The sequence below is a fragment of the Antedon bifida genome, chromosome 2 (assembly GCF_963402885.1).
Source record: "Antedon bifida chromosome 2, ecAntBifi1.1, whole genome shotgun sequence".
Classification (NCBI taxonomy): Eukaryota; Metazoa; Echinodermata; class Crinoidea; order Comatulida; family Antedonidae; genus Antedon; species Antedon bifida.
Genome location: NC_136227.1, coordinates 19,006,934 through 19,034,368, shown reverse-complemented (window position 1 = coordinate 19,034,368; position 27,435 = coordinate 19,006,934). Strand labels below are relative to the sequence as shown.

The following is a 27,435-nucleotide window of genomic DNA, read 5'->3' as shown; positions in this document are numbered from 1 at the left end:
ATACCTGAAAAGTGAACATTTGGGGTCCGCCATTTTGAAATCCAAAATGGCGGTCTTCCCCCGACCAAATTTTGTGCAACCCTTCCATTTCATATTTTTGACACCCTAATGAATAACTGTGCAAAGTTTCAGAATATTATCACAATTTGAAGGATTTGTTCACTTAACAGGCCTACTATCAGGGCAGCTCCTCCTCAGTGCAGCTATTTCTTATAGCGCCCTCTATAAAACAAAAGACACGTGTGTACGTCAGACGTCCCTCTTTCTCCCCACCTGCCGCCACCACGCTCTTGCTTCTCTCTCTCCCCTTCCTTTTTGTCAAACAACATGTAGGCCTAGGTAGTTGGCGTCTGTGCGATTATTAAATCATCTACAATATACAGTTTTCCAAATTAATATTGTATTCCTTTAGGGTTTATGTGGTGTATGGATTCTTAGGAAGTTGTTAACCATCCTCGTTAACGTATGTATGTTTGAGATTTACTAGACACTAGCTAGGCTAGGCCTAGCTACCTAGGCTAGCAAGCTAGGCTAGGATAGCTGAGTTTCAAAACCAAGACTTGTGAGCAGTGCGTTGTGTGAATGTCGGGTCGATTGCAGTTAGACGACCGGTTACCATTACCAACGCGTGTGGACGATTGGGCCCAATGACCTATGACGATGAAAATCATTTTAAAATGTTTCTTGTTTTATTTATTTTGCAAATAAAGTTTAGCACTGTACTGAATTAAAGTTTCAGAAACACTTTCAATTAGACAGCGGTTTAGATTAGGTATTTTTAACCATATGAACTGGATAAGCCTTCTCATTTTTGCTGTTTGAGCAGGTACCTGTCCAATGGACGGGCGCACTGATAAATTAAGTGCATATGTTCTAGAAATGGATATGTGTAAATGGCACATCATTGTGAAAGTCGTAACAAAAACACATGTTGTTGAAGAACTGCCATTGAAGGTGCAGCTCCGATAAAAATAAGGTGATAACTAAGTATAAAAAGGATATGTTGGCGTACTTTCCGGGGTTAATCGTATTTAGTTTTATTGGTCTATAGACCTATCTAATACTAATAGTACTATAGGATGGTAAAAATGTTTATTAATAAATTGTTTCTTGCGTACATATAAATGTTGTCTATAAAATAAAAATATTAACTAATTACGTCCTTGGGTACCGTCGAGTCTAGCTTCTACCAGCTAGGCCCCAGTACTAGGCTAGAGTAGTAGTAGGCCTAGTACATAACAGGCCTTTTTAAGTAGCCTATTAATTACTGCCTGAGCAGATGATTACTAATTGTTTTGATTGAATTTTAAGCTTGATATCGAGATTACGGGTATTTGAAAATGGGAAAGAAATCGAAAGTTGGTAAACAACGGAAAGATAGATACTATCATCTTGCGAAAGAAACTGGTAATATGTTAATTATTCTTTATTCACAGCGTTAAAGCTTTTTATTTTGCACAGAAATGTTCAAGACAATTACATTGTTCCCATTAAATTCTAATAATTATGACTTGCTCTGCCAAAAACACTACGTTATTATTAATTTGTATAATTTTAAATCACTCAATTATTGTGTTGGCCACCCCGACCGACCCTAAACTGACGAAAATGAGCGCTTTTTGGGGTTTTTTTGTGAGCCAAACAGCAATTGTGAAACCAAATGGTGAAAAAATATTGTCTTCCCCAAATTGGTGAATATATTTCACCTCCACCGGACGTGTAAAAAAAGAACCGTGCAACCAACCGTAAATCAATCATGTGATAACCGGAATACGCGATTATCAAAGTTTTAACTTTAACGCTTTGATTACACAGTGGTTGAGACACGTTTTTAATAGTTATCACATTTTTAAACACCCTCATAATTAATGGACTCCACCAATGTTGATCGCAAAGAACAACAGATCGTCGCACGAGGTTGTTGAGGCGGTGTTTTTTGGTTCTACTGTACAGTACTACGATCCGAAAAACCTAGGATTGTTGTAAGCCTTTTGTTAAAACTTGTTATTTATATAGCTATAATCAACCCGTACCGGCATGCACACTAGGCCTTTAGCCGGGCCTCTAGGCCTACTCCTCGGTCGATCGATGCCGCTGGTGGGGAATTTTGTTATATATTTAATGCCAGTGTAATTACGTATGGATAAAACAATATAAAACTCAATATTTTTCATCTGAAATAATATGTTAACTCGCGTAATGTAGCATATAACACGGAAATAGTTATTTCGATCTTCATTGTTTTTGGGTTTATGGTAGCCTAGCAGCCCTAGGCCTATGCCTCAAAAAGCTAGAGGCATATGTTTATTCAATAAACCTTGTTTTCAAACTTTTGTCGAAACAATATTTATAGCTAGCGCGAGCCTAGGGTGCTATGAAAAGTGTTTTTAAAATCTTTTTGTATCATTTGTGTAAATTGTTTATTCTTTTGCCGGCAACCCATTTTTGGGATTTACCCAAAACGTGGCCAACACAATAAATAATTACACTTAGTTCACATACATAGTAAATAGTGACTTTTAGATTGAGGGAACATGCACACGACGATCACATCGTCGACTGTTGCTTGTTGACAGATATTTGAAAATGGAAAGTGGACATTTACATTGACCATGGATTACTGTAAGGAATAGAAGGATATTCATCGGTTTGAGGTCGAAGCTTCCATGACTCTAACTGACAAAGCGCAGACCACCCACAATGTTACAAAATAAACAGTTTAATTAACCGTCGTTAACAACGAAACTTTTCGTAGTCCGATTGTGATGAAATTGAAACAGAATTGTTCAGCAATATATTGTTGTATTGTCATCAACGCAGACATGTCAATAGAACAATCAGACTGCGCAAACGATTTCTACTGTACATGGCTACGTTTTGTTCTAAAAAAATGTAACAATTGATTTCCAGCGTTTTATAGAGGGCCGCGGTTAGAGACACAGAGTTCAATGAGCATGTTTGTTTGATTGGGAGCAGTGCTTTACTATAGGCAAGCGCGTTGAAAAATTGTTTGATGTCACCGTCGATGCATATCCTTCTATTCCTTAATCTATGCATTGGCGTTCCAGTGAATGTATGAGGTAATGACCCTGGGAATCTTGTAATCTTTATAGTAGCACTCATCCGTGGTGCTATTCCACCGTGCTGGGCCAGTAGAAGTACCCAGGCTTACTTAGGTCAGACCAAGTGTGTAGCTTAGGCCTAGCATAGATCCTTAATTTTCATAATATACATACACATCAATTTTTCATATTTTTTTTGCTTAGGTTATCGTTCACGCTCTGCATTCAAATTAATTCAGCTAAACAGAAAATTTCAATTTCTTCAGAAGTCTCGTGTTCTTGTGGATCTATGTGCAGCACCAGGAGGATGGTAAGCAATGGGGATCGTAGTAACAACATTATGCAGATGTTTCTGCCATACTGAATACTCAATTCTTTCAGTTACTTAATTTTAATTTCCACCTGAAAATTACTTATGCCCGTATTCTTAAACCGGACTTTAGTGCCAGTTCGAGCTAAAACTTGATTTACGTCATTTTAATTCATAAATCAAACTTCAACTAAATTGGTGACTAAATCAGGCCAACCTTGACTAAATCGAAACAATTTTTTTGTCCTCGAGGGGGTAGGTTTTTAAATGAGATTTATAAAAAATGTAACAGTTATTAAGTTGTTATGTTGGCCAGATATTGAAGAATGAAATATCTATTTATGTATTAATTAGCTTAATTCGATATCCATTGGCATGTGTTAAAATATTGCAAATCATGTTTATTTACAACCGTATACAAATTACATTATTTTCTTCGCAACAAGTCAGACTTGAACTACGTCACGTCATATCGACAATGGGAGATGCGGACATTCACCACGCGATGGAATGTTTAGGGGCCTATCGCTTTCTGGTCACGCTATGATTTTGTGGTTCGTTGTGATCAGACTTTTTTGGATGGTCCATGGTTCCTACACACATTTTGAAGCTTGTGTCGATCGAAAGTACTTCACTGTTAAATTAATAATGATCTTGTTCCAATAATAAACGATATGTGATAATGTTAAAAAATACCACTCAATTAATCTTTTTTTCTTGATATTGAGACAGGAGTCGCTGAAGTTCATACTGAATACTGAAATGCTTTATTTGTCCATTATCATAGTAAAATAAGAATAATAGAAATTCATCTTAAAGCAGGAGGAGCTTCTGTACACCCAACACAAGGTATATAATTCTGGAAAAACATGTAGATGTGTATTTGGACTTTTCTGGCAACACACTCTTGAAATGCATTATGTTGAACATCTCTCCAGTCTCATCTGTACAGAGCATTGATTCCTGGTGCACATCTTTGGTTCTCCACTTTTGACATTTCATATGAAAAAGACACTGCGGAATGATATGGTGCTTTACAAACAAAGTTGTCTTCTTTGCCATCTTAACATGTGTCACCACCTTCACTTTAAAAATATTGTCAAACCTTGTTGTATTTTACATTTAACATTTTTTACAGCCCTTATTAATTTTGGTAGATGTAATTGAATTTGGGATAAATTAACTTTTCTATGAAAATTAGTGACAAATCAGTAACAATGCGTGTCCATTTTGACGTTTTCTTAAATTTACATACCCTATAGGCTATATTTTGTTACCAAAATCATAAAAATTCATCAACTAAATCATGACTTAAGAGCACACTATTATCCCCGATCCCAAACATTTCTTTTTATTGCAATTTTACAAATTTTGCAAAATTACATGACAATGGTATATAATGCACTGCAATTTTTGTTAACACACATTTTGTTATTCAATATGTCAGTAAACACAAGTAAAACACAATTCAAATAAAAAATATTGAAAAAAATTGGAGATTTGATCTTTTATCTCATGGCAAATATTTGCAATTTTGCAGGTCAGTGACCTTATGACCTCTACTGACCTCGAAAGTGGTTTAAATTCTATATGATTAAAAAACATGTATGCTACACAATCATATTAAGATCATACTAATTAGGTGTTTGATTCTTGGGTTATTGTTATTAATGTTACCCCCTATCCCAAAAAATGTATTTTTATTGCAATTTTTAAGAATAAAAAATGACAATTTGTTTATAATGAACTGCAATTTTTATCTTGTTAACACATACTGTATTTTCTTATTCAATATGTCAGTAAGCACAAGTAAAACACAATTAAAATAAACAAGAAATATTTGTTACAAAAAACGCTGCTCGACATTTTAAATTTAATCACTGTTCTTTCTTCAGATATATTTATGATTAATTATTAAAAAGATGTCCTTTAATCCCAAAAATACATACAAATCAAAGATAGTTCTTTAATTATGAATCACATGCCCATTTAAAAATGGTCAATTTTGAACTTTAATGTGCAGTGCTGTGTGTGTGACCGACCTCAAGGCATGCAACTGCATACCCTCTAGAGACAACGTGACTTCAAGCAAAGAGTGATATATATTCTTTGCTTCAAGTGAGAAATTCTTTCCAGTCTGTTGGTTCGTGTCAACCAATCAAAGGGCGAGAATCCAAAATCTTTCAACCGTGAGCCCTCATAGACTCTCTTTTCCAGATGTTTTTTGGGTCCAGCAGCTGGGATCTATAAATTATAGTAGAGTTTACAAATGAGCAAAAACGTCAGCCTCTAGTACTATAACTGCTGCTTGCTTTCAGCTTCTAAATGAGTCATTCTCTTGGGACGTAGCGGGCTAAAGCAGCAGCGTGAAAATATTGAAAATTTGACATTTTTTAATTGAAATTTATTATATTTGCAAAAGTCAGTGACCTTTTGACCTCTACTGACCTTAATTTTATTTAAATTTTATAAGATTTAAAAAAAAATGTATGCTACACAATGGTACACAAGTTAATAGTAATTATATTATTACTAACAATCGAAGTTCGAACTACTACTAAGTTTGGTTTAAGAATACGGTATAAGTATACATTGCTTCAGAGTAAGGCAATACATCTGACCACTTAATTTGATGTAGATTTCTATTATAGGTCAGCAGAGCCACTTTGTACCGCTACAGTACAGTACTTCTAACATACCATCAGAAACCATTTTGTAGACCTGTTATTTTCCTACTTCTGCACTGCTATTTAAAAGGAGATTTGCTGTTAAGTATAGCATCTTCTTGCCTAAAGCACACTCTTGTATCGGACTGTGGCATTAACCTACAGTTTATCTAAAGTAATAATTAAAATGATTTTACAGGCTTCAAGTCGCATCCAAGCATATGCCAATATCAAGTCAGATTATAGGAGTTGATCTGTTTCCTATCAAAGCAATACCAAATGTGGTGACGTTTACTGCTGATATCACCACTGAAAAATGTAGACAGGTAAGGAAATTTTTCTTAATTTAAGTCTACATTATTACAGAAAGACTAATGGATTCTAGCCTGTTGTATTTTTTGGATCCAACAGATGTCTATATTTACATAACCTACAATATCAAAGGAGGATTATCAACAGTTTGGGTGAAAATTAATTAACTTCGTAACAAATTCAAGAAATGTAAAATGTAGCACTTTTGCGATATTTGACTCTACAGTGATCAAAGCACCATACCATGTTTTAATGTGAAGTGTATTCAAATATATAAGGTATGCCCTCAATCTGTTACTGTACATGATCTTAGCTAAAACTGTTTATAGCAATGGTCTAACAGGGCATAGCATAGCATTTTCAACACCCCTTCAATAACGACTGAATTGAGTATGCAGTGTTATTGTTCTATATAGCTACTGAAGAAAGAATTAAAAACATGGAAAGCAGACTGTATAATCCATGATGGTGCACCAAATGTGGGGAAAAATTGGTTGCATGATGCCTTTTCGCAGGGTAAGTGTTTAATTATAAAATATATTTTCAAATTTTTTAAGGAGTTGGTTTTTATGATGTTTTTTCAGAGGGTTATTACCTCCGCCAAGGAGGTTATGTTTTCACCCCTGTATGTTTGTGTGTTTGTGTGTCTGTGAACAGCCTGGAGGCCACAGTTTTTATCCGATTCTCACCAAATTTGGCAACAATGATCTATGCCCCAAAAGCTCGGACGAGTTCGAATTTGAGGGGAAAAGGTCATAGGTCAAGGTCACAACTAACAAAAAAATATTTTACTGCCTAGAGACCACAGTTTTTATCAGATTCTCACCAAACTTAGCCACAATGATCAATGACACATGATATAATTGTGGTTAAATTTTGAAGGGTCAGGGTCAAAGATCAAGGTCCACAAAAAACAAAAAAAAGAAATAAAAAAAAAAAAAAAAAAAAAAACCTCAGTGGGACTTGAACCAGCGATCTCAACTGTGAGAGGCTGGATACATAACCATTACACCACACTCTCATCCACAACTTTGTAGTGTGCAGTTAACATATTTACACTTAGAACTAATAAAAAAAAATGTAAAAAAAAAAATATTCAAGAGGCATTTTATGTAGGGGAATTTTACAGTAGGCGGAGGTTTGTACTCTCGGAGTACCCTCTAGTTACAAATGTTTTACATGATGATATAGCTAGTTTAAAGTAGTCACAGTTAGTGAACCAAATAAGATGCCTTCACAGATAGCTGTTATAACAATTTTGTAACATTTTACAGCAGATGTGATGATGAAATTTATGCTTGATAGATAATATTACACTGTTGCAGATATTTGATTTTACAATTTAAACTGAACTGAAGGTTTGCATGGCGAAATCAAATGTTGATATAAAGTTTGCGGTACACCATGTATATTAATTCTGAATATTACCGTAGTTCCCCGGGTATAATCCCACCCCCCTTGTACGTGAAATTTGCCCGAACTTGGGAGGTGGGACTATACCCGGGGATTTCCCGCTGCATGAACTGAAAATGACGATATTTCTTCTAGCTAAAAGCTATATTCCGATGTAGGCCTAGCAATTAGACGGCCAGGCCATCTAGGCCTAGGCGGCCTAATTGGTCTTACCTGTGCTATGCCTACCGTATAGATTTTCCCCGAGATTTCTACTTAAAAAATACCATAAAATGTGGTCTAGGCCTAGCTTCCTAAATCGACATGAACTCGATCATACGAGTTCTCCATGTTCACCCACACGCTCGAGCTCTCTGTGTAAATCGCATGTTGTTGCATGTGACACAAACTCTACTGCACAAGCCGGTCGGTATAGAGGGCGATGTTTTTTTTACGGTAATCAAGCATGCACAGTAGTGTAAACAACAAGAAAGAATGTACACGACGGCGAAAGGATGTACAGAACGTGACGATCAGGGCATGCTAGCCTTAAGGTTGTATTCAACTTAACAATGTTTGATGAGTTTTAAGTCGCCCAAATTCAGAGAAATTACTCTATTTTTTTGGTGAGAAATTGACGTCGGCCCAGCTAGCTACAGTAGGCATAGGCCCACCTCTGGCCTAATGTTAAATTATACACTGGGACTTTGCCCGGGGATATTCTTGCGTGCGAAGGTAATCGTAAAGTCGGAGGTGGGATTATACCCGAGGTGGGATTATACCCGAGGAACTACGGTAATTAAACTCAACAGAACTAATATACGTTCTACCAAACATTACAATGTAAAATATTTCATATTTGTGCAGTTTTGTGATCTTGAATTGATAATATTTGCTATAGTGCGAAAACCTTTAAGCTTGTTTTCCAGTCAACGCTATCGGCGATCTACTACGATTTACAGGAAAAGATATTTTTTTAACGATGACGACACAAAACTTCGTTGATTACAGGAAAAGGTGTAATAATTGACGCTACAAGTCGTGATTGTTGACAATCACAAAATCCAGTTTAACTCTAGCGATATCGCAACGTTAAAACGCAAAAACTGACCATTCGTCTTGGCATCACATAATTTATGGAAAAATCCTGCTGACTATATTTATTTGTGTTGCATCGCGGCGCATTCAAAGCTAGGCCTTGTCTCCTGTGAGCCTAGTAGAGGCAGGGGAGTTCCTATTACTCCATGCTATAGCCTAGGCCTACCTCAGTACAAGTTTTTAAATGGGTATCTTCTGAGATTCGATAAAAGAAGTTATTTTGTCATTTTTTTGCATTATGATGTCTGTTTCATTTTTGTTTGCGTTACGACAGTGTTGAGTTTCAACTCTAACGTTCAGAGCTAACGTTCAGCACTAACGTTCAGAGCTAACGTTCAGCACTAACGTTCAGAGCTAACGTTCAGCACTAACGTTCAGAGCTAACGTTCAGCACTAACGTTCAGAGCTAACGTTCAGCACTAACGTTCAGAGCTAACGTTCAACTCTAGGAATCAAATGTTCGCACTATCGTTAATTTCAACTTGATCGTTTTCAAACGTTGACTAGAAAACAGGCTTTAAAAATCTGTATACAGTTGTAGAATAATTATCAACACAATAATACTTTCACATCACCTACAACAAGACCATATACATGGCTGCAGTCGCATGCTCAAGTGTTTACCGACCAACTGACCGAGATAGTGAGCTGGTGTTTACACATCTTGGCGTACACCATCAAGGCCATAGCCAGCATGAGGCAGACGATTCTTCAATTTTCACAACCCACCCCAATTCCACTGCACAGATCTTTGAAGCATGGCATCACAAAAGAGGTGCAGAATCGCAACCCCAATTTTGAGATATTTAGACTCGAAGTTCACAATGTGAAAAACGGCCTAACCAATCCATTTTGAGATTTCAATAAAAAACGAAACTATCAATGAATATTTGGCAATTATTTAAGTCGTTTCCATTGAAAATCTATTAGGAAATTGTATTTTTTTTCCACTAAAAATCGACAATCTTTACAGCGCTTTTGTAAACAATCATGTCATGTTTGGTACCCATCTGTTCGAAAATATATCAGCTACCATATTTTTTAACAATGTAAGGGATTTTCTCTGATTGGCTGACGCTTTGTTTACAATGAAACAGCATGGCTTCCGCCGTTAATTTGTTTATTTTTAACATAAAATATAATATTATGTACCACTTAGTGATATCTTTTCAACTAATTCGCTGTTATTGAGGAGAAAATGGTGAGTTTTGTTTGAGAATTTATTGGCCGGCTACGCTAGCAAGGCTAAGCTATTCATTGATGCTTTCCTTAACTAGAAGGTGATTCATATGTTTTCATTAAAAACTCTTCATATATTAAACCAATTGCCATATCTGAACCGCTCGGCCATTTTACAATAGCTTAAGATTTTATAGTTAAGCTTCATTTAATTAAAAAGATATTCTGCACTTGCTTTACATCCCATACTACCACTGCACTGCAGCATTATTTCATTCTTTGTTTTCACAGCTCAATTAACACTGTCCTCGTTGAAGCTGTCTGTAGAGTTTTTAAATAAGGGTGGTTGGTTTGTAACCAAGGTGTTTCGATCCAAAGATTACCAGGCTTTATTGTGGGTGCTCTATCAACTTTTCAGGAAGGTACACGCTACCAAACCACAAGCATCCAGAAATGAGTCAGCTGAGATATTTGTTGTGTGTCAGGGTTTTACAGCACCGGACAAAATTGGTGAGATATTGGGTTTTATGTATTTATCATCAAGAGGAACTGCAAACTGTTGTATGAACATGTACTTGTTTAAAACATGAAGCTATCTTGTCTAAAGAATGTAGACATGACAAGGACCAGGATCTTGTCATGTGACCATCTCTTCTAAAGAATGTAGACATGACGAGGACCAGGATCTTGTCATGTGACCATCTCTTCTAAAGAATGTAGACATGACGAGGACCAGGATCTTGTCATGTGACCATCTCTTCTAAAGAATGTAGACATGACAAGGACCAGGATCTTGTCATGTGACCATCTCTTCTGGAGAATGTAGACATGACAAGGACCAGGATCTTGTCATGTGACCATCTCTTCTAAAGAATGTAGACATCACAAGAACCTGGATTTTGTCATGTGACCATCTCTTCTAAAGAATGTAGACATGACAAGGACCAGGATCTTGTCATGTGACCATCTCTTCTAAAGAATGTAGACATGACAAGGACCAGGATCTTGTCATGTGACCATCTCTTCTAAAGAATGTAGACATGACAAGAACCTGGATGTTGTCATGTGACCATCTCTTCTAAAGAATGTAGACATGACAAGGACCAGGATCTTGTCATGTGACCATCTCTTCTAAAGAATGTAGACATGACGAGGACCATTATATTGTCATGTGACCATCTCTTCTAAAGAATGTAGACATCACAAGAACCTGGATTTTTCATGTGACCATCTCTTCTAAAGAATGTAGACATCATGACAAGGACCAGGATCTTGTCATGTGACCATCTCTTCTAAAGAATGTAGACATGACAAGGACCAGGATGTTGTCATGTGACCATCTCTTCTAAAGAATGTAGACATCACAAGAACCTGGATGTTGTCATGTGACCATCTCTTCTGGAGAATGTAGACATGATAAGGACCAGGATCTTGTCATGTGACCATCTCTTCTAAAGATTGTAGACATGACAAGGACCAGTCTCTCGTCAATGGATTATCCCTTCTAGAAGATGTAGACTTAATTCATGATCTCATAATTATTACAAGTCATGTGGACATGACGTTTTAATCATCTCTGCATCCAGATGGTCACTATATGTTTCCGTAAACCAATTTTTTAGATGTTGGCTCTGAATAAGTCATTTGAGATGTGTGTGGAACTACAATTACAGTTTTGTACAATTTAGTTGAAAAGTCTTAATTGAAAATTACCCAATAGAATAAGGTCATAATATGGAGTTATAAATCTTGAAATTGTATTCCTTCCACTTCAGATCAGAAGTTTTTTGATCCCAAATATATATTTAAGGATGTGAATCCTGATCCCAAGAAGAAGTTAACTATTCTTATGGACCCTTCCAAGCTGAAGAAAGCCAAAGCATTAGGCTATGCTGAAGGCGATTACACTCAACATAAGCAAGTTTTGATTTCTGACTTTCTCAGTACAAATGAGCCTATCGAAATGCTTAATGAATGCAATGAGGTAATATGCAATTTGCTTTAATAGTATTAGTAGTAGTTTGTGCATATCTGGTAATGATAATTCCTTGGTAGTTCGTAATCCAGTATTTGGGTACAACATGTTTTTAAGAGTAATTACCCAGATTAGATCAGGGAACATTTTCGCCAGTGTAGCATAGCAAAAAGCTACACAAAACAACCTTATTGCTACTCATTTTGAAAATTGTGTAGCAAAAAATACAATACAAAACTATGTTTCTCGACTTAAAAATCAGTTTGATTAGCAATATTGCTAAACAAAATTTTTAAATGAAAATTTTCCCTGTAGATAGGGTGTACATGGCAATGACTTTTTCTTAAAGAATGTATGACATGTAGACCTATGTTTTAATCAAAATAATGGGTTAGTTAGAATGACTTGGCATTCGATGTTAATAGTCTAGGATATTTTGGAAGGTTGCAGCCATTTCAAAATGGCCGCCATTTTGGACAAAATTGTTTAAAATATTGTAAGTTTATGACATTAAAAGATGTTATCGAGATAGAAATTCAATCATAAAAGTAAAAATAAATGTTCAAATAATATTTCACATCATTTTTGTAACTGAACAAACCAAAATGGCCGCCATTATGCCTAAAATGGCTGCCATTTTATCCAATATGGCCACCATTTTATCTAAAATGGTCACATATATCAATCAAATAATTTGTTTTATTTACATATATTTGATAAAAATTGGATATGTTGTAGAATAGATATCACTGAATCCAAAAAGTATATGCTCTAATTTTTTTTCATACACAAAGGGGGTTTTCAGCCATTTAAAAATGGCCGCCATTTTGGACAAAATTGTTTAAAATATTGTAAGTTTATGACATTAAAAGATGTTATCGAGATAGAAATTCAATCATAAAAGTAACAATAAATGTTCAAATAATATTTCACATCATTTGGTTGAAATTTCGGCCATTTTGGCTTGTTCAGTTACACACTATTATTTGAACATTTATTACTTATATGATTGAATTTCTATCCCGATAGCATTTTTTAATGCCCTAAGCTTTCAATTTAAAAAAAAAATTGTCAAAAATGGTGGCCATTTTGAAATTGCTGCCAACCCCACTTGCCTATGAACAAAAATGGAGCAAATACTTTTTGGATTCAGTGATGTCTGTTCTACAACATATCCAATTTTTACCAAATATATGTAAATAATTGAGTTTAAAAAAAATATTTGATTGATATATGTCAGGCCTTGTCTTTTAAGGCGAGTGAGTGCGATCACTCACCTAACACACTCCTAAACTGCCCTTGAGGAGTGCGATTTACAACACGCCTTAATTTGGTAAACTTCTACACACGAAAATACAAACAGCACACCTACAGCACCCCTGAATGTATCGAGGAGTGCAATTTGTAGCACATCTATGATTTTCAAAAGACAAGGCCTGATATGTGGCCATTTAGATAAAATGGTGGCCATATTGGATGAAATGGCAGCCTTTTTGGGCATAATAGAGGCCATTTTGGCGTGTTCTATTACCAAAATGATGTGAAATATTATTTGAACATTTATTGTTACTTATATGATTGAATTCTCAATAACATCTTTTAATGCCATAAATTTACAATATTTAAAAAAGAATTGTCAAAAATCGCGACTATTTTGAAATTGCTGCCAACCCCCCTTGCCTATGAAAAAAATGGAGCAAATACTTTTGGATTCAATGATGTCTATTCTACAACATATCCAATTTTTACCAAATATAGCAAAAAAAAATTTAAAAAATTATCATGGCTACATTTCATACTGGACTATTAACCAACAATATTGCCTGTTTAACAACCTCCAAAAGGAAGTTTGTTTGACATGATTTTATTTCATGTGCTATGTTTTATACCTACAGCTTGTATTTGACAGTGATCAGTTGCTAAATCATAGACTTACGACAGAAGAAATTAAGAAATGTTGTCAAGATATACGTGTTTTAGGCAGAAGAGAAGTACGCGAATTATTACAGTGGCGAAGTAAACTTAGAAAACTATTGGACAAGTGTGATGATGATACACAAGATGGGTAAATAACTTTGCTTAATACTACCTACTGTATGTTGTAAGTAAAGTTCTAATAGTGCCGAATAAGGATACTACAGTTATTTTCTTGCTCGCAAGAAATTAATTCTTGATCATCATGTTTTTTGCCAAACTGATTTATTTTCATGCTTTCCATGTCCATCCTCTTCCACCTCTGACTTATAGATTCCAAACTCTCTTTATTGATTCAAATCGTTTCTTAGAACATACTCCTTCCATTATTTATAAACCAAATACAGTATTGTACTTGTGTTCTATTATTCATCAGTTCTATTGCTATTCAACAGAGATAAAGAAAAGACACATGAAACCAAGCAGAAAGAAGATGAAGAATCTGAAGAGGAAGAACTGAGTAAAGAACTTGCTAAGCTCAAGGATGCAGAAAAAGCTGACGCAAAAAGGTTAGAAAGAATCATTTCCAGCTTCAAGTAAAGGCGTTTTTTAATTTAGGCCAACCTAACAAAATTTGTTTCCTGTCAATTTTTATTTATTTATTTTTTTCATTGACGTACATAGGCACGGCTAGGCCTAATGTTAATAGACCTGACAGTCACATGGTTGTAACCACTGCAGGAAAGTGCCTGTCTGTCCAAATAAATCAAGAGCCTATCCTAGGGATAAGCCTAGGCCTATTTCAACAGATTATTAAATTATTAGGCCAGCCTAATTAAATTAAAGCCCTACCTTCCTAGACAATAATAATATTACAATAACTTTATTGTAATTTGTCCAATTATTTCACTGTCAAATAAGGTAAATATTGATTTCAATAACTCTTATGTACATATTCATAGCTATAAACATGTGCATGACGATGCTTAAATGAATCGGAGTATAGGCCTATCATATATTATATATATGAGAATTTTAGATATATTAGTCATATCTAAAAAATAATTTTTACATGTTTTAGATACGGAAATGTTCATTATTTAAAGATGAGGTTGATGAAGCATACGAGTTATTTGTTTCATTATTTAGTGATTATTGTAATATTCATGCTCCAATGGTAGAAAGATCTTCAAAAACAAAAACAAAAAACAAACCATGGATTATCAAATCAATTAAAAAATCAATTAATAAAAAATATAAGTTGTATTCAAAGGTGATTAAATCAGGACATGAAATTAGTAAAGTATCCATATATAAGAAGTATAGAAATACGTTAACAAAAGTACTTAGACTAGCTAAAAGAAATTACTATACTACTTTACTTTTACACAACCAGAATAATTCCTCGAAAACATGGCAAACTATCAATAATCTTCTTGGGAAAAACAAATCTAATCATAACCTACCTGAAAAATTAATAATTAAACACGATAATGGTAATGAAATAGTTCAGGATACTCCCGAACAAATTGTAAATACCTTTAATCAGTATTTCACTAACATCGGTCCCAACCTTGCAAAGAAAATTGCATCTACATCAATGTATTCTGATTTTTTGACAAATGTTTCAGACAAATCTTTCTTTTTAAACCCTACATGTTATGACGAAGTTCTTCATTTATTAAAAGGTATTGATATTAGAAAATCAGCGGGATATGATGATTTACCGGCTAAATTGATTGTTATAGCTGCAAACGTCATTGCAATGCCGCTATCCTACATTATTAATTTATCATTTACACATAGTCGTTTCCCCACTGCTTTGAAAGTAGCAAAAGTAATACCTCTATTTAAGAAAGGTAATACAGATAACCCCGGTAATTATCGTCCAATTTCCATTTTGCCTTTATTTAGTAAAATTTTTGAAAGAATTATCAATAACAGACTTATTATCTTCTTTGAAAAATATAATTTGTTCTTTAAACACCAGTACGGTTTTCGTGAAAAATATAGTACAAAATTATCCCTAATTAATCTAATTAATAATTTTCTTTACCAAGTTGATAATAATAAGTCTTCACTAGGTATATTTATTGATTTTTCTAAAGCCTTCGATACAATTAATCACCAAATTTTGTTATCCAAATTATATTATTATGGTATTAGAGGGCAACCGTTACTTTTGTTTACCGATTATTTAAAAAATAGATCCCAATTTGTTTTTTCGAACGGTTTTTTCGAATTGATCAATTATCAATTCAATGCGGTGTTCCGCAAGGCTCGGTTCTTGGACCCACTCTTTTTCTAATCTATATTAATGATTTACCAAATTCTTCCAGTTTTTTTGAATATCGTTTATTTGCTGACGACACTACCTTATATCACAATTTTGCAGGCAGTAATATTGATTTGTCTATGGTAAATCGTCATTTAAAAAAAATATCAAACTGGTGTGACGCTAATAAATTAACTGTTAATTTAGTTAAAACTAATTATATTATTTTTTGTAACCGATATAAAACTATTAATAAATCAAATAATATTTGTTACAAACATGTTATGATTAAAGAAGTCAATGAAATTCAGTTTTTAGGTGTTAAATTAGATAAACACATCACATGGAAGAGCCATATTAACTTTATTAAAAATAGGATAAAAAAGAAATATGGAATTCTGTTTAGTTTACGCCATATTGTACCCCGTAATATTTTACTTATGCTTTATAAATCATTTATTCAATCAAATATTACTTATGGTTTAGAAGTCTGGGGTAGCACGTATAAGTCGCATCTATATCCTATTTTACTTGTCCAAAAAATGTGTCTTAGATGTAACTTTCTCTGATTTTATGGCTCCATCTTCTCCATTATTTAAAGATCTGGGTATTTTAGACGTTTTTAAGTTGTTTGAATTAAGTATAGTTAAGTTTGTTCACGAACAAATTAACGGCAAAACACCACATCAAACAATGGAATACTTTTATTTAATTACACATAATGCTAGTACCAGATTTAGTAATAGATATAATTTTGCAATTCCGAAAGCTCGCACAGATGCTGGTAAATTTAGAATTTCTTTTAATGGAGCTCAACTTTGGAATAATTTACCCTTAGTTATAAAATGTACCTCTTCTAGATTTAAATTCATAAATGAAGTTAAATGTTTACTTTTACAAAAATATTAATGTTAGCCCTTGTTTGTGTTATTTCTTTTATATAGTTGCTGTTTCTTTCTTATTGAATTATTGTTGATAGATGAAAATGTATGCATTATGACTAATTTATTTTTTGTGACAGGAGTCAAACCTTGATTAGCGAAAGCTATTTTTTGGCTCCTTTTCACACACACATTGTATTGTATTGTACTATTTATGTATGATGATGTGAATAAAGTAGTGATATGGTATGTATTGTCCCCCTGAAAAAATATTTTTTTTACATTTTTTTGTTGATTATGTCATTTTAATATCATATAATAGTTATCCATTGACCAAAACTTGGATCGAAAACAATTATTTACCTGAAAAAACTGTAATTTAAAGCAAAAAATAGGTTGGATTTAACCATTTATTTAACATAATTTTGTCTTCGTTTTTTTTCTACACAATTGATTAACTTGATTAAAACTACAAAATAACCTATTCAAAGTCTGATGTAATTCATCTTCATTTTTCATATTTTTGGAGACAATACATCTTTAAAAAAACATTAATTATCTAATTACAATCAAGTTACATTAAAATAAAGAGACATTGCTTTACACATTGATACCAAAAATTAGGGGCAAGGAAAACTGCACTTACAGATATTTGTGATCCCTACACCAAAATTGTCTAAAACTGTAGAACTGATTGGTATAATTAGAAATGCGTTAAAATCCCACCTTAGGGATGAGAATATTTAATGTTAATCGATTTTTGTGTTCACTGGATATAGATGTCAAAAAATGTACGTAGTGTAGACCTCTCATATCCCATGTACTGTATTTGTGACCATGTCAAGAACTTAATCACAAGATGTTGAGGTGTCTCCTGATTTTGTTAATCTTCCTCTGGCCAACAGAATAGACCACTTTCATTAGTCTAGTGTGCAAGGCTATCAAACAACTTGATAGCCTTGGTCTGTGTCCCTTCTTGCTGACATTTTCTTTGAAGTTGTCTTTTCTATATATAGGGTTGGATGGAACAACTCAGTCACAATGTACTTCATCGGAGCGAAAATCTAATTTCTTGAACTATGATCTAATCGAATACTATAAAGGATATACGTTTATAATTTAAAGTCCCTTTCTTTTTTATGCAAAAAATAAAGAATACTAAAATCAAACATTAAAAAGTTATTTTGTAGTTTCAATCAGGATATATAAAAAATAGTGATTTAGCTTATAAAAAATAAAAACAGTAAATCAAATACAAACCCATTGAATATTGACAATGGGCTTCCAGTTTACTTGTCTTTTTTAAAAGTATGATTTTATTAGGTTAAATAATTAAGTCCCATGTATGAAATTCCTAAAAACACAGAAAAATAATGGTATCTCCTAAATTCAATAATTGAATTACATACTTTTGTTTTACATTAGAGCAAGATTGGTACAAAAAGATTTCACAAAAACAATTCACATGACAAAATGGTAACATTTGTGGGGTTTTTTTGGAAGAGGTGGGGGAACACCTGTTACCATGGCAACCATTATTTTTTTTTTTTTGATTAATTACCAAAATATGAAGAAAATCCATTTTTTGGCATTTGGCCACTTTTTAATGAAATATATATGATATTTGTTGTCAACCACTTAACACTTAATAGTAAGTAGATTGCAGGCCAAATAGTGTATGGCGTATTTGGCTTTCCCTCTAACTGTATTATAAATAATACATAGCAACCAGTTGGACCTATTAGTATTTTGTATATACTAAATTACATTGATCGCTGGAGTAATATTCAACTCGCTGTGAGGTGTTTATTTTGGATTTGAACAAACACTGCAACACATCTTTCTTGTACCACTTCATTTTGATCTGGTTGAGCAAACCAATTGAATAAAATACAAGATAGAATAATATACAAAGATGTTTTTTTTCTTTTCAGAAAAAGAAAAGACACCATAAAAAAGAGAAGAAAACTGCGAGAAAAACTACAAAAACTGAAAACTGTTGGAGATCATCTTGAATCTGATGATGTTTCTTTATTTTCACTTAAGAAAATTCGTAGCAAAAAGGTTTGATTTTCAATTTCCTACTGTTTCGTAAAAACATTGGTCCCTGTATAATTTGGCTAGTCTGTAAGACTGCCTTCCCTTTCCAAATGCATTATCCCTAAGCCTAGCCTAGTACAAGCAAACCTGTTTGCAAACTCAGAATTTGCCACTGCCTGGGTTGAGTGTGAACTGGAAGCTGTCCATCTGAGAATAACAGGTGGACAGTCTCCAAATAATGACTAAATTGGGAGATTGTAAACTAGTGTAGGCTATGCTTTGATTTTTTAAAAGAAAAAACCCATTTTCACTATGATTGATATTTCATTTACAGCAACTGGAAGAAGTTGACAAAGGAGATGCTATTGATGTAGATGAAGATTTGGCTGAGGTTATTGAGCTTAGTGAAGATGAGGAAGATATAGACAGTGGTTTAGATTCAGATGAAACAGAACTACTTAGAAAAGATAATTTGAGCAAGGAGGAGGAGAATGATGATGATCTGTCAGACTAGTATGTTTGAACCCTAAAATCATAGCTTCCACTGAAAAAGAAGAGCTTTTAGATTAGAAATTTATTTGTTAAAAAAATGATGATTATTTACTGTTGATTGATTGATTGATTTTATTTGGCATCTTAATATGCATAATACAGAAACACTTTGCAAGATAAAAATAAAATAAAATACACAGTACACAGAATAATTTGTTTGTAATAATACTTTTAATTGCATCATGATTCCATAACATTTTTCTTACTCTTATAGTGAAATAGATGCAAGTGAATCAGGTAATCCTTTAACAGTTGACTTGGAGCACGAAGAAAAATCAACACAATTAGAAAGGCAAACTAATTTATGGTTTGATAAGGTATGAATTGTTGTCAGTGTATTACCTCATAGTACCATTATTTACATTGTAAACCATGAGCGAAAATTTTTCCAGATTGGCGAAAAATAAAACGGTTACTTCAGCCTTTTTGGCGATGAAATATGATAAAATAGATAATTGAATCACATTTCATTTTTACGAAAGCATTCACCCGCTGCGCGTAGTTGACAGCGAGTGACCATGAAGTCTTATCACACGATTTTTGTGGTATGGAAGGCATCAGCATGACCAGCCAAGCGTAAAAAAACAAAAATTCAGGGGATTTTAAAAAAAAAATTACTGCAACTAAATTGATAACTGTATGATTAAAAACAATTGTTTTGATTGTCTAAAATACAATGTAAATTATTAATTTTTTAATCAAAAAGTAATTTAGGCCTGGCTCTCTCTAAATGCCTTACAAAAAGGTACAGGGAACAGGGTATAGTTAGGCCTAAATAATAGACAAAGATAAATTGACTTAAATGTTTTTACCATTATATTTTTTTTTTGGCTAAAGACCGATTCATTTGGCTAAATAAAAAAGTGGACTTAGATAAACTGATTTGATTAAAAAAAATATTTTGACTTTCGCCAAATGGCTAAACAAAATGAAATGTGCTACCCCAGATTGTATACTACCTTATTGAAATCTAGTTTTATTTTAGTTGCACGGTTTTAGTCTAGTTGCCCAACATCTTCATTTAACTTCTTTCTGATCTTTTTTATCGCTTTCAATGCATTGTGTAAACATGAATGGATGAAAAAGAATTTCAGTCAAAATAAGCACCTCACTCAGCCTAAGTTAACCACCTCAGTTAAATTATCACCTCACTTAGCCTAAGTACCACCTCAGTCAAAATAAGCACCTCACTCAGTCTAAGTACCACCTCAGTCAAAATAAGCACCACATTCAGCTTAATTACCGCCTCTGTCAAATAAGCATCTCACTCAGCCTAAGTACCACCTCATTCAAAATAAGCCCCTCACTTAGCCTAAGTACCATCTCAGTCAAAATAAGCACCTCACTCAGTCTAAGTACCACCTCATTCAAAATAAGCCCCTCACTCAGATTAAGTACCACCTCAGTCAAAATAAGCACCACATTCAGCTTAATTACCGCCTCTGTCAAATAAGCATCTCACTCAGCCTAAGTACCACCTCATTCAAAATAAGCCCCTCACTTAGCCTAAGTACCATTTCAGTCATAATAAGCACATCACTCAGTCTAAGTACCACCTCATTCAAAATAAGTCCCTCACTCAGACTAAGTACCACCTCAGTCAAAATAAGCACCTTACTCAGTTTAAGTACCATCTCATTCAAAATAAGCACCTCACTCAGTCTAAGTAGCACCTCAGTCAAAATAAGCACAGCATTCAGCTCAATTCACCTCAGTGGAATAATTACCTCACTCGGCTTAAACAAGCACCTCACTCAGCCCATTTATTACTTTAGTCAAATAAGCATCTCATTCGACTTAATTACCACATCAGTCAAATAAGCACCTCACAAGGAATAATTATAACTTCAGTCAAATAAGCACCTCATTCAGCCCATTTACTACCTCAGTCAAATAAGCACCTCCCTCCGCAGTGGAATAAGCACCTCACTCAGCATAATTACCACCTTAGTCAAATAAGCACCTCATTTGGCTCAGTTACCACTTCAGTCAAATAAGAACCTCACAAGGAATAATTATTACTTAAGTCAAATAAGCACCTCACTTAGCCTAATTACCGCCTCAGTCAAATAATAACCTCACTCTGCACAATTACCACCAATTTTTAAATATATTTTTTTGGCTACATCATGCTATAGATACTGCTATAAGACAATTTCAATTTGCTTTTTTCTAAAATCTAGGCAATCTTTTCTGGAATAGAAAATGATGAAGATGAAGATTATGAGATTTCACAGATGACTGAACATTATAAAAAAGAAGGTGGTTCCATATTAGGTAATTAACTTGTAATGTCATTTTTTGTGATTGTAAAAACATTGTTAACCCTTGCAGAGACAACATTTCCTGCCAACATGACACAGCTGCATGCAGGCATTCTGTACCTCACCAACAAACCAACTATTTATGATATTTCAAATGTCAATTAAAAACATAATTTTAAAATTATTGTATTTGGTGTAGGCTGAGGTTACTGTAGTGTTTTTATAAAGTTATTACTCCTAATTTAGTTTTGCCTTATTTATTTCAGAAAGACCAAAAATGTCATCCAATAAAAACCTGACAACAAATATAAAAGAAACCTTGGAAAGTGACTATGAAGAAAGCAGTGATGATGATAATGACCATGTTAAAAAACAGAATGTTCATAATAATAATATGTTAGAGGATGAAAGTGATGATAGTGATTATGATGATGAAGTACTGATAAGCAAATCAGACAGTAAATCTAAAAAACGAAAAGCTTTTGAAGTAGTACCAGCTGAAGGTCCAGGTAATGATGCACTACTATCGTTTTTAAAATGAATATGCATTCTCATACACATACATAAAATAATATACAGTCGACTCGTCTAAGTCGAATCTAATGGGACTGGTATAAAAAGTTTGAGTGATGCGAACTTCGACTTACAGATTTGTTAAAAAAAAGTCTAGGCCTAAAGGCTCAGTAGCCGCGCTAATACTAGACTCTCTTGTTAGACCTACTTCGCGATTACATATTTCGATCGCGGCCAACACGATGAGCCTTGAAATGAGTTTGCTTAGATAGGCCTAATAAATGCTAAGCCTCCTTTATCGGTAATGTGTACTGTTTTCTTCATGATTTAAGCTGTAACAATAATAAGAAAACATATAATAAATACATTTCGGTTCTTTATTCGTAATTGTTACTCATTGTTTATTGGCATCTGTCTACCACATAATGGGTACCAACAAAATGCCATTCAACGCTAAACAACTCGCATAGTACTTTATATACTAGTGCGAGTTACAGGACGCCGCCTATGCTATACAACCTGCTTGAGAGAATCAATATGGTCCCACATTATCACCTCTGTCGTTTGTTTATCGAATTACAGTAGAACCTCTATTTTACGTACGGTACGGGACCGAAAGGCGTACGTAAAACAAGGGATTCGTAAAATCAAGGTTGACCCCCAAATACGTAGATCGTAGCTAAAAAGGCTGCCGTGTTTGCCTACAGCATGTAGGTGGTCACCAGCTTAGCTAGGCCTAGGCCCTTCCTAGACTAATCTAGGCCAGGCTAGCAGGCCTAGTAAGATGTGAGGCCTAGAAAATTACAGTATATACAGACTTTGCGATTTAGTTTAAATAAAGTGTTGTAAATAAAAATATCAATGTTGTATTTTCTATCAATAAAAACAGTCGCTGCTGTAGGGGAATGCACATGAGATCCTCACACAGCCATGGCTTTGTGCTTTGTTGTTGTTAAATTGCGCCCTCAATGTAAGAAAATGATGACGTCATCTGTCATTTTAAGCGTACGTAAAATCAAGGGAACGTAAAATCAGGGTACGTAAAACGAAGGTTCTACTGTACTTACGTTTCGTCAGCTTTTTTAGAATGTTGTTGCCGCGTGATTTGTGACTTTGACTTACACGATACACTACAGAATGTGTGTATGCGGACCCAAAAAAAAAAAGACGTCGACTTGGACGAATTTCAACTTACAAATACAAATTACACAGTAACGTATAGGAAAGAATTGGGACTTTCATAAAAATTTGACTTTCGATATTTTATTTAAAAGCAGATACAGATTAATGCAGCATCCAAAACATGACAAACATAGTATTAAACCTTCCCCAATGTATTTGGAAAAAAACTTGAGACACAACTTTGTTAAGAAATATTAGTAAATTAATGTTTTTCATATATCAATGGTATCTTATTACAAAAATTGTGTATTAGTGTGATTACCAATCATGACATTAAAAAAGCATTTTTTTAAAAGAATGTATTTTTTTCTCCAATCGTCCTATAATTCCATGCTTGTGTTTAAATATCAGGATCTGGAATATTCCAAGTGAACCTGTGGTTTGCCATGGCTTTGGGTTTGTATGCAATTTTAATTAAATCTTTATTTGTTTATACCCATAGCGCCTAGACAGCTAGGTCCTCAAGATTTAGCTCTTGGAACTCTGATAGCAACATCAAAAAAGAAGAAAAGGGAAATCATTGAAGGAGGCTTTCATAGGTAAAATAATGATTACTGAAATTGGAAAATGAATAAAGGTTCTGGCTTCTGGCTTCAATTACTAAGAATGTTTTCACATGTATGAACAAAAGAAGAAATTTAAACAAAATATGTAATAATAAATATCATGCTATAATAATAACATTACTGTATAAAACTGTATATTTAACGTACAGTATTTGATATTGTATGTCAAGTTGATTTTGCCATTTTAAGATGGATCACCTACTTTTCAGTGACAATATATTATCTGCATTATCTGTTTTACAGGTACACTTTCAATGATGATAATCTTCCAGAATGGTTTGTAGATGATGAATTGAAACATTACAAAAAACACATACCAGTTACCAAGGTAACATACACACATTGTGCACACTATTTTATTTATTTTTACTCGGGGTACCAGAGTCTAGGACTCGCTCATCTTCTCCTCTTCTTCTTCCATCTGGACACTATTGAGCCAACTTTCAAGTCCTACTAGTTCTTTACGCGTCGTATTATGGCTCTGAAACATGGCATGCTATACTAGGGTAATAGGTGAACAAAGCTATAGAGAAAATTTTCGTACTTCAACCGGATGCAGAATTATGATGTCATAAACATGGTACCAATCGAAAAAAGTGTGATTTATAAAGTACTACTCCTCCCTTATTCGTTGTAGTATTGAGCTGGGATTTGGAATTGGTATACTACAGGGACATGTCCTCAAAGCTATAGAGCCGGATTTTTTAATTTCAAAATGGATGCAGCCATATGTCTCGAAGATGGTACCTAATATAGCCGTGTTTGGTGTCATTTCAAAGGTCTTGACATAAAACCTATTTATGATATTGTGACGTCACTTCTGCTCCCGGAAATAGCAAAAAATCACTTTAAGATTTCATAATTTAATGTGACGTAACTTTTCGGAATATAGCCGTATTTGGTAGCGAGGTTATTGATGTGTATGTGACGTTACATCCCGTCTTATGACGTCATTACAGCTTCTTTTGCTGTACCCCGAGTATCGCACATTCGTGCTTGTTTTCTTTTCTTTTTCGTAAAGATTAAACCCACTTTTATTTCTTCCATATACAATCCAAACTAGTCACTTTGACGAGTTAGTTATTAGCATGACAAACGCCACATGTACATCATATGTTAGAATGTTGCGCACACGAAGATAGCAATTTTAGAAGGAAATTATCCGAGCAACAACATATTAACGTGTTGAAGAAATTTGGACACGTAGAATATAGAATGTGATGAACTATGATGAAAAAGATGAAAATACGACTTTATGATGACCATATGATGACGTCACAACATCCGATACATAAAATGTTTACATGAATTCATATCTACAATTTAACAGCTTCCAGAAACGTTTTAATAATGAGTATCACTTTTTAATCTGAGGAGCTATAACATATTGAAATTTACTGTAAAGATGAAAATAAGTGACCCACGTTATTCACACTTTTGCACATGATGACATCTTTAAAATTAAAATGTTTGTAACTCACACAAAAGATAATTGATTGAGCAAACAAATATTAATATCTGAGAGAAATTAAGTTACGGATAAGCGAGATGTGCTCTATTAAATGTGATGAGCTATGAAGAAAGAGGCAAAAATCCTATATTTTATATTCAGGTGGCCATACGATGACGACGTAACATCCGAGAGGTAACAATTTTGCATGAATTGATATCTACAACTTGTAACAAAATTGGGATCACGGTTGTTCCCGAGGAGCTATAATAGATTCAAAATAGGCATGATTTTGCGCAAATTGTCTAATTCAACATTGTCAACAAATCAAGTTGATGATCTCATACAATCACAAGGAGTTATCCGCCCAAAGTTTGGATAACTAATTATTGTTTAATTATTAAAGGCCGTAATGTCTAGTAATCATTTCATTTCCTCTGTTGGTTCAATTGTATTGTAAGTTTTTAATTATTTGTATATTTTGTAATTGTACAGGAATTGGTAGATGAGTACAAAGCTAGACTAAAAGAAATAAATGCACGGCCAATCAAGAAAGTAGCAGAGGCAAAGGCTAGAAAAAAGAAAAAAGCAATGATGAAGATGGAGAAATTAAAGAAAAAGGCAGAAGCAATTACTGACACAGTTGATACATCTGCAAAAGAAAAAATGAATCAAATAAAAAGGTACTACTGATGTATTTTGGGTTGTTGGGTAGGGAATATGGCAAACAATTTCTGCATTATTTTAATCATAAAACTAGGGATTTCTTTAGAAAGAAATAGATTAATGTTACTCATTAGAATGCTATTAGCATCTACCTCTAAGCAAGAAAGTGAAACTTAAAATGTTTAGTTAATTGAAATGAACATAATGTTATAGGATTATTTGTGAGGAAATTATTAGGATTGGTATTACAACCTCGTACAATTTTTATTATTGGACTTTGCACACCAAGAAGCAAATATAATAAAAGTAAAATTAGGCATTCATAAAATGTTCATTTTACTTGGCATTTTATGCTTTTTACCTGAAGCATATCTTTTAACTTCAAATCTTATCTTCTCATTAAAAGTTTGTACAAGAAAGCTGGAATGGGGAAGAATAAGAAAGCAGAGGTGAAATATGTAAGAGCACGTAAAAGCCTAGCGGGAAAGAAAGCAGTTCGACCAAAAGGCATCAAAGGACCATACAAGATGGTAGATCCAAGAATGAAGAAAGAAGTACGAGCTAAACAAAGAGCTGAACAAAGGAATAAGAAGAGAGGAGGAAGGCGATAAAATGACTATAATAGACAGACAAAACCTATATAAACAATATACTAATCTTAAATACATAGTATAAAGCAATTGGTTAGAAATAGGAAGATGTATTCATCATTATCTTAAGCTGTTCAGCAGCTTGAAATAAAAATATGATTTTTGAGCAATCTAATCATTACAAACCAAGGTATTTGGGTAAATAAACTGTCTTCCCGACAACTGCAACAATTTCAACACATAACAATTACTGTTTACAGTAAAACCAGTCGCACAGGAATGCTTCTGACATATTCTATTCAATTCAACTAATAGTAAATAAAAGTTCATTAAAACCATTTCACACTGTCTTTTTATGGTTACATTGTGGACTATCGCTACAAGGTCTTGGGCTTGAATCCTGGATTGACAATTTTAACACATTTTACTTTGGTGTGGTACATTGGCTAACTTGCTTAGTTAGTACATTTTTTTAAATGCTGTTCTCTCCTTGTGGCAGATTACGGTGTCAAATGACTGTGTTATTGATTTAACAAATACTTGCTTGC

General features: G+C 33.9%; 1 protein-coding gene across 2 annotated transcripts; it reads left to right on the top strand.

Moving 5' to 3' along the window:
- The first annotated feature begins 264 nt into the window (after positions 1-264).
- On the top strand, positions 265-27,225 carry LOC144835079 (pre-rRNA 2'-O-ribose RNA methyltransferase FTSJ3-like). 2 transcript variants are annotated; one of them, XM_078690102.1, is made up of 18 exons: positions 265-463; positions 1,312-1,407; positions 3,267-3,372; positions 6,238-6,364; positions 6,767-6,866; positions 10,311-10,529; positions 11,795-12,003; positions 13,890-14,059; positions 14,364-14,477; positions 18,999-19,128; positions 19,439-19,617; positions 19,871-19,973; positions 21,840-21,933; positions 22,187-22,429; positions 24,058-24,154; positions 24,425-24,509; positions 26,127-26,314; positions 26,704-27,225. In XM_078690102.1, exons 2-18 carry the CDS (start codon positions 1,341-1,343, stop codon positions 26,906-26,908), a joined length of 2,436 nt encoding a protein of 811 aa, XP_078546228.1. In that variant the 5' UTR covers positions 265-463; positions 1,312-1,340; the 3' UTR covers positions 26,909-27,225. The 2 variants fall into 2 exon arrangements, with proteins under 2 accessions (XP_078546228.1, XP_078546229.1); XM_078690103.1 differs by lacking the exon at positions 265-463 and adding an exon at positions 910-976.
- The last annotated feature ends 210 nt before the right edge of the window (positions 27,226-27,435 follow it).